The 9,427-nt window shown below is 36.1% G+C and overlaps 1 protein-coding gene across 1 annotated transcript; it reads right to left on the bottom strand.

Annotated features, from left to right (window-relative positions):
- Nucleotides 1–7,216: 7,216 nt before the first annotated feature.
- On the bottom strand, nt 7,217–8,155 carry LOC140613450 (olfactory receptor 5B3-like). Its single transcript, XM_072791971.1, has one exon. The coding sequence runs from the start codon at nt 8,153–8,155 to the stop codon at nt 7,217–7,219; it is 939 nt and encodes a 312-aa protein (XP_072648072.1).
- Between the last annotated feature and the right edge of the window lie 1,272 nt (nt 8,156–9,427).

Here is a 9,427-nt window from a genome sequence, read left to right on the forward strand (position 1 = left end):
TAATCCATTATTTTTTAAACCTCTTTTGAAATATATAAAAGAAATAAGTATGTCTAATGCCATATTAACAAAGAGGATTTACTTATAAAGTTGCCACAAGAAAAAAATGTTTTTCATCACTTTCATTCTAGCAGGTGTTCAAGAACATTAGAAAAAAGAGTGAGTTTCTTGAATAAAACAACAACAAAAAAATAGAGGTGCCTGGGTGGCTCAGTGGGTTAAACATCTGCCTTGTGCTCAGGTCATGATCCCAGGATCTTGGGATCCAGCCCTGAGTTTGGCTTCCCCTGCTCAGTGGGAAGTCTGCTTCTCCCTCTGCTCCTCCCAGCCCTGCTCATGCTCTCTCTTACCCTCTTGTTTGCTCATTCTCAAATTAATAAATAAAATCTTTAAAAAAATACTGAGTTATTGGATGGTTGGCAAATGTTTTAAGATGTATTTAGGTTAAGTGGGAAAGATGTTCTAATTAGTCTTTAGATATGTTTATCAGTCTTTGTTAGGCTTTCACAGGGAAGGCAAACAGTTTGGAGAATTTCAAATACAGCATTTTTCAATGCTAGGGCAGGAGAATTTTTCAAGATTGCCAATTTACTGCATAAGTTGAGGTCATTATTAAGCGGATGTTAGGGAGAATTCTTCCCTTGACATTTAATGCATTGTCAATAATGCGTTGGGATTTTTTGGATTTTTTTAATGTTCAATAAAGTAATTTTTATATCAAGACTCAAAGCTTTATTTCCAGTAAAATAGCCAGATTAAGCAACTGATCATGAGGAGCTTCCATTTAAGTTGTGGGATGTAGATACAATTCTGGAAAGTCTGTGGGGCAGAAAATTTTATTATCTCTTTATCATACTAACCCATACCTAACTGATCTTAATGTCTGTAGTTTTAATCACTGCATTGGCAGATTTTCTAGATGAACAAGTGATGAAAGGGTAAGCTATAGAGAAATAACTGTAATGATCTTGGTGGTTTCCTGTTGCTCTTTCTGGAATCCACGAAGTGTCATTTCACCCTATTTGGTTAGCTATTCCTCAGTGACAAGTCAACACTCAGTAAACAGTAGGAATTCACCACCTACTCAGTCAGAATACCATCTATCACAGGTTTTTCCTATCCTCTTAAGAAAAGCAGCATGGAATTTCAAAAATATTCCTCTGCACTTTGCTGATTACCAATGTTTTGCCCTGACTCCTGTACTTATGCCAATGTGCAGAAATAGTATTCGAACAACCAGATACCAGCCCCCAAACTCACAGAAGATGGAGCCACCCCACTGCTTCTTCATCAATTACATTTTTCACTGCAAGGGAAGATTGAATCTAGAAGCTTACCCTGCTCTTGAAAAGAAGGCAAAGAGTGCTGAATTGTGAGCCTGCAATCAGAAATTCAGCCCTAAAAGAATGTTATAAATAATGTAGGAGAAATTCTGTCTCATGTCCTGGTCAAGATGTTCCGAGTTCCCTGAAGCATGAAGACACGGAGAAAGGATCATTAACATGGGGCTTCCTAGGAAGCCTGCATCTAAGTAGTGCATCTACCATGGATTTTTTGATTTCTGCTGATCTCAGTTTCCTTGTTTATGATAAAGAGATAATAAAATGGTCTGTCACACAGACATTCCAGAATTGTATCTGCAACTAGCAAATGAGGGTGGATGCACAAACGACCTTAGTGAGGGCTTAACTTTTCAATGTGAGTCAATTTAATTTTTTGTTTCAGGTTGTCTTCCCTGCTTGTCATTGCAGACTCACTGAAAAGATCTAGTTTGGGCAAAAGCTGGTGTCTCCAACAAGATTAGCTTTCAGTTCAATACATGATGACCAGATGGGCTCTGTTCAGCGTCTGGTCCTTTTAAATAATATAATGCAGAATCATGCTGGGATTTCAGGGCCTAATGAATAAGAACATGGAGAAAATTGTACAGGCGTGGAACTCTTGGAAAAGATCCCTGTGAGGGCAAACCCATCTCCTCACCCCACTTATATAAGGAAGAAACAAACTGTATGCAGGGTCATAATTTGGTATGTTGTGTAGCACATACCTATATTTGCAGTCTTGCTCTCTTTTCTTTCCTCTCCTCTATTTAAAAAATTAAGATGATTTTTGGGACACCTGGAAGGCTTAGTCGGTTAAACATCTGACTGCAGTTGAGGTCATGATATCTGGGTCCTGGGATAGAGACAGCCTTACGCTCCCTGCTCAGTGGGGAGACTGCTTCACCTCTCTCTGCCCCTATACCCACTCATGCTCTCTCTCTCTCTCTCTCTCAAATAAATAAATAAATAAATAAATAAATAAATAATCTTTTAAAAAATTGGGGTGACTTTTACATACATCAAGGGTGGTTTTGTTTAATTAATTTACATTCATTGTGATTATTGATATTTAAAATATATCTTTTTTAGTGAAGTATAGATGACACAGAATGTTAATTAGTTTTAGGTGTATAACAGTGAGTCAACAACTTTATATGTTATGCTATGCTCACCACAAGTGTAGCTATCATCTGTCACCACACAACACTATACAATACCACTATGCTCCCTATATTGTATATTTTAGTTCTATTTCTGAGAATTTATTTTGTTTTCTATGTAACATATATTTTATACCCTCTAGATCCAAACATGTTGTTGCAAATGGCAAGATTTTATCTTTTTTATGGCTGAGTAATATTATATATGTATACAACCTCTTCTTTATCCATTCATCTATCAATGGACCCTTGGGCTGCTTCCATAATTTGGCTTTTGTAAACAATGCTGCAATAAACATAGGAGTCCATATATATTTTTGAATTACTGTTTTCATATTCTTTCAGTAAATACCCAGTAGTGGAATTATTGGATCATGCTGTAATTTTATTTTTAATTTTTGAGGAGCCTCTATGGGAGATAGCTTTGGGAAGGTCATGCGATTGCACAAATGGGTTAGACGAGCATAAGGCAGAAAGCTGCCTCTAAAGTGGAAAGACACCTCCCTGGGCAAAAGCACCCAAGATTAGCCAGGAACAAAGCAGAAACACTTAAAACCTAACTTCAGTCTAGAATGCATGTCTCACTAGCTTTGTTGTCACAGATTGTAATCACTATGACATGAATGCCTGCCACCTATTGTTACCTAAATTTAGTATATTTTAATGATTGCCTTGTAATCTTTGCCTCAAACACATACTTCTGATTTTCTCATGAAACCTGAGTGAATAAACCTAATGGAAAAGCACTGCTTGGGGTTCTTGTCCATTCTTGATATTAGCCTCTCTTGTTATCATTTCTGCATTTGCTCCCTTGCTGGCCAAGAAAGAACTTTTCAAGCCAGAATAGCCTGCAACAAACCTCCATACTGTTTTCCACAGTTATTGCACCAGTTTAGATTTCCATCAACAGTGCATAAAGGTTCCTTTTTCTCCACATCCTCACTAATACTTGTGGTTTCTTGTCTTTTTTATTTTAGCCATTCTGACAGATGTGGGGCACTGTCTCATTGTGGTTTTGATTTGCATTTCCCTGATGATGAGTGATGTTGAGCATCTTTTCATGTATCTGTTGGCCATCTGCATGTCCTCTTTGGAGAATTAAGTTTTGAAGTTGAGCGGTGTTAGTCTTCCAACTGTGTTCTTCTCTTTAAATATTGTTAGCTATTCTGGATCTTTTACCTCTCCACATAAACCTTAGAATCAGCTTGTCAATATCCATAAATAACTTGCTGAGACTTTAAGACATCAATGAATCTGTAGATAAAGTTGGAAAGGACTGACATCTTGACAATATTGAGTCTACCAATCCATGAGAATGGAATGTCTCTCCATTTATTCAATTCTTGTTTGGTTTCATTCATCAGCATCTGAGTTTGGTATTTTTTATTTCATTTTTAATGTTGTTATCTTGTTAAATTTATAACTATTTGATTTTGGAGTGCTAATATGAAAGGGTTTGTGTTTTTAATTTCAACTTCCACTTGTTCATTGCACATATATAGGAAATTTTTTAAAATTTATTTATGATAGTCACAGAGAGAGAGAGAGAGAGAGAGAGAGAGGCAGAGACACAGGCAGAGGGAGAAGCAGGCTCCATGCGCCGGGAGCCCGACATGGGATTCGATCCTGGGTCTCCAGGATCGCGCCCTGGGCCAAAGGCAGGTGCTAAACCGCTGCGCCACCCAGAGATCCCTATATAGGAAATTGATAAAATTAGTATATTAGCTTTGCATTTTACAACCATGCTATAATCACTTATTAGTCCCAGGAGTTTTTTTTTCTATTCTTCTATATATCTACATAGATAATCATGTCATCTGTGAACAGAAACAGTTTTTATTTACTCCTTTTCAAGGCTCCACATCCTGAGATTCCATTCGTATAACACAGGGATGGAGGAAGGCTCAGTGATTTCCAAGAGATGAGGGAGTAAGGACTAGCTGTCTATAACAGAAATGGAAAGGGAAATTTTAGGATGATAAAATATCTCCATGGTACAGTGCTGGTAAACACATGACTTTGCATTTGTTGCAAACACTTAAAAACTACACATCACAAAGAGTAAAATTAATATATACCAATCTTGGTTTCTTAGTTTTACAAATATCCCATGGTAATATAAAATTACTCTTTAGAGGACTCTAGGTGAGAGTTGTAATCATTTTCTATGATTGTTGTAGCAAAAAACACATAACCATAAACTTGGAAGCTTAAACAACATAATTCATTCTCTCAGTCTAGAATCCAGAATTCCAAAAATGGTTTCCCTGGACAAAAGTCAGTGTGTTGGAAGAGCCATCCTCCCTCCATAGGCGCTAAGGCAAAATCCATTTTTTGCCTTTTTCATCTTCTGATGGCACTGTCATCCATGGTGTGTGGTCATATCACTTAATCTACTTCCAAGGTCACATTATCTACTCTTATGTTATCTGTGATCAAACCATAAGTATACATGGGATTTCATTTATGGTACACAAAGAAAATCTGGGATAAAATTCTTAAGTTAATAACATCTGCATAGTCCTTTTAAACTACATAAGTTGACCTTGGAAGGTTCCAGGAATTAAGATATGGATTTCTTTGCAGGCCATTTTCCAGACAGCCACAGGGTTACATTGACTATTCTGCAACATTTGGAAATTTTCTGTAACTTTCAAAGAGTTCTAAAATTAAATGATTATTTAATATAATAATTATAAATATTTGCAATAGGAGAAACATCACCATAAAAGCAGAAGTGAATACTTGTGTTATTCTACAGTGCCCTCAAGTAGTAGCATGAGAATATTAGCATATTAAAGCACAATCTTACAAGTACTGAAATAGTAAAACCTCCTATTATCTAGAGATAACAAATTAGATGAGGGTACTCATTCGTGTAGATAGGTTTTGTATAGTATAGAGCTCTCTGAGGATCAAAATTAAAAGCACAAAAGTTGCACATTATACTAGCATATAGTATATATATAGTATATATATATATATAGTATATAGCATTATACTAACAACTAGCATATTGAATGGGCATTATCTTTATTATTGACAGATATTGCCATGTTTATATTCTACATAGATACTCAGAATTATTTCAGTTAATTATATTTCATATGTATGAAGTTATTTCCAAATACAATTAGATAATAGTCCTTAAATAATCTCATATTTAACATCTTTTTATGATTTACCAACTAGTACTTACTTGATATGCTACTTGCCATTTAATGAGACATCAGTGCTAAGTGAAAACTATGAGATTATTTCAGATGATTCACTTGATTAGGAGATCCAAGAAATCCCTGTATCCAAACATTGGAGTGCATGCACTCAGTGAAAAATGTAGATAAAAATATTTCAGTAAAGCAGAAAATCAGCTTTGCTTCTTGAAATGCAGTATACATCTATCTAAAAGGTTTATGTTGTGGATGACATATTATAGCCATCAATGGTTTAATGATCCATCATATTACTACAGTGTGACTCAAAGCTTAATTATTTTATTCATTCATATATTAAGAATCTACCATGAAACAAACACTCAGTTAGGTACTGAAGATAGTGTTGTAAAAAAAATAAATAAAGCCAAGGCTTTCAGAGAATTTAAATTCTAGTTGGGAGACATGAATCATAAACAAGAAGACAAAAAATATACAAAAGATGAGGGTTTATAAAGATATGAAGAATGTCACAGAGTGAAAGAACAGTGTACATAGTGAGTAAAAGGGGACTAGTTTATGAAGGTGGTCTGGAAAATGTTGTGTAATAGAGTAACATTTAAGCAATGACCTTAATGGTATAAGGGAACATTCTACACAGGGAAAAGCAAGTACAAATGCCCTGCAGGAACATCTTTAAAGTTGTCAGATTGTGAAGAAATAGGAAGAAGATCACATGAATGAAGTATGGCAAAAGAATGGGGAGTTTCCAGAAAATAATTTAAATCAACAAAGGAAACGTGAAATACCAGCATTAATCATTCCAGTGCATTTCTAGAAGGAAAATGTACATTACATGACTGAAAAGTGAAGTTTTTAGTAGTGTGAGAATTGGAGAAATATCTAAAGAAATTGAAAAATGCTTTTAATCTTCTTCCATCTTTCTCATGCTCTGGCTGTGTTTTACCTTTTGAAAATTGTAAAATGGGCATGATAGTTATATGTAATGGCTCAATTAAGACAGAAATATTAATTCACTTAAGATACTATATGTATGTATCTCCCAATAAAATGAGCCCCCCAAATTAGATCCTTTTATTTGATAGTATATTACTTTCATTCTGAAGTCAGGACTCTTAGAGTAGATCAACTAAAGAGGTGAAAATATGGGACATAAATTTCTATTCTAATACATAAATTAAATATTTAAATTATGATTATTAAAAACTGGCAACATTCCATTTAATTTTGGGAATTTGCCTACTCCAGTGTGTATGTATCCTCATGGGCACATGCATACACTCTGTTCATGGTCTCATTTGTGCCCCTATTTTAAGTGTTTCTGCATTGATGTGGTAGAAAAAAAATGCACACAAAATAAGTGAATAAATGCATATACTGAGTAAAATTGTTGACAATTAAGCCCAAGACTTCTTAGCCATTCTTTTTCAGGTTTATATTTCTGCACATAATCTTTGCTTTTTTTTCAGTATGAGAGATATTTGAATAAGTTAGAATATCACTTCAGGAACTTAATTTCACTCTGGCTTTCATGTAAGTAGATTAGTGGATATTGCTAAAATCACAATCCTAAAGACAATTTTGACTCTAAAACAATCTTCTTGAAAGCATTCTTGACCTCCTTGTTCCTCATGCTGTAGACCATAGGGTTCAGCATGGGGATAACCATAGTGTAGAACACGGATGCCATTTTGTCTGTGTCCATGGAATGGCTGGAGCTGGGCTGTGTATACATGAAGATGACTGTCCCATAGAAGATGGACACTGCAGTGAGGTGGGAAGCACAGGTGGCAATAGCCTTCTGATATCCACCAGATGAGTGCATATTCAGGATGGTGATAAATATGAATATGTAGGAAATTAAGATAACCAGGAGAGCAAAAAAGATGTTGAAGCTCACTACATAAATAAGAATCAGCTCATTGACATATCTATCAGAGCAAGAAAGAACCATGACTGCTGGGATATCACAGAAAAAGTGATGGACTTCATTGTTCATACAGAAAGAGAGACTAAATGTGTCTCCAATGTAAATAGAAGCATTCAGGAAACCAAAGATATAGCAGCCTATGGCCAGACGAGCACACACACCTGTCGTCATGGTGGTGGTGTAATGGAGGGGTTTGCACACTGCTGCGTAGCGGTCATAGGCCATTGAGGCCAAGAGATAATTTTCCACAGTGGCAAAGACAGCAAAAACGAACATCTGAGCAGCACATGCACTGTAGGAGATGACCTGGTCTCCTAGAAGTAACCCAGCCATGACTGTGGGTGTGACAGCTGTAGAGTAACCAAAGTCTGCCAGAGACAGGTTACTGAGGAAAAAGTACATGGGAGTGTGGAGACAGGAGTCCAAGAGAATCAGCACGGTAATCCCCAAATTCCCAACCAGAGTGATGAGGTAGATGAAGGTGAACATTATGAAGAGAGGAACCTGCAGTTCTGGGTCATTGGTTAGTCCCAGCAGGATGAACTGTGTCACTTCTGTCCTGTTACCCATCAATGTTGAGGACCACAGATACTCTGTGGCTAATGAGAAAAAAGAAATGAGTGATAAAGAAACTTACATTGAAAAGTGTATATACAGTATGTGTTATTTATCAGAGCAATAGCTTGTATTTCAAGATTCTCCAGATAAAATGTTAGCTTGACCACAAAAGTTAGTGCAAAAATTACATATAGGTTTATAAACTGTGGACTCTGAAGTATGGAGCATCTTCTCATTTCTAAAATGTTATAAATTTGTAAAATGAGATAGAAAAAATTAAATAAGTTGATTAAGATAGCTTGTCCAGAATGAATACAGCTGATGATTCACTTTTCCCAGTCCTAGTAAAAGCAGATACTTGCATGTTGCTCACTTGCCAGGAAATACTGTAAACACTGTAGATGTACAGACAGTCCCCAACTTAATGATGATTTGACTTAATGATTTTTCAACTCTATCATAGTGCAAAAGTGATACACATGCAGTAGAACTCATGCTTCAAATTTTGATGTGGATCTTTTTCTGGGCTAGTGATAGCTGGTTCAGTCGTCTCTCCTGATGCTGGGCAGGGGCAGTGAGCCTCAGCGCCAGGTCAGCCAGGCGATCATGAGGGTCAACAGCTGATACATTTACAACCATCCTGTACCAGCACAGTCATTCTGTGTTTCACTTGCAGTACTGTATTCAACAAATTCATGAGGTATTCAACCCTTTATTATAAAGTAGGCTTGGTGTGAGATGATTTTTGCCCAACTGTTCACTAATGCTAAGTGCTGGAAAGTTGCTAATTAGGAGAGGCTAAGGTATGATGTTCAGCAGGTCTGATGTAGTAAGTGAAATTTCATCTTATATTTTCAATGTACAATGGGTTTCTTGGGACCAAATCCTATTGTAAGTACAAGTAGATCTGTATATTCATTACATCATTTCAAGAACATTATGAGTTTGGTTTATTACATTCATATAAATTATGATGCACAGCGAGGAGTGCCTGACTGGCTCAATCAGTAGAACCTCCTCTTGGGGTTGTGAGTTTTAGCCCCATGTTGGGTGTACAGATGACTTAAAATCCTCAAAAAAAAAGCTAGAGGGAAAATAAACTATGATGCACAGAGGTTGAATAATTTTTTATATTTCAAATGACTATTAATTGAGAAGCCATGCTTGGGATCCAAACCAATATCTGAATCCATGCTGAGTGGTTCCTAAAGTGATCTTCTAAACTATATTTAAATCAAATTTAAGTTAATTCAATACAATTGCTTATTGTTGCCATTGGTCCAA

This window comes from Canis lupus, chromosome 21 (genome assembly GCF_048164855.1).
Source record: "Canis lupus baileyi chromosome 21, mCanLup2.hap1, whole genome shotgun sequence".
Lineage (NCBI taxonomy): Eukaryota > Metazoa > Chordata > Mammalia > Carnivora > Canidae > Canis > Canis lupus.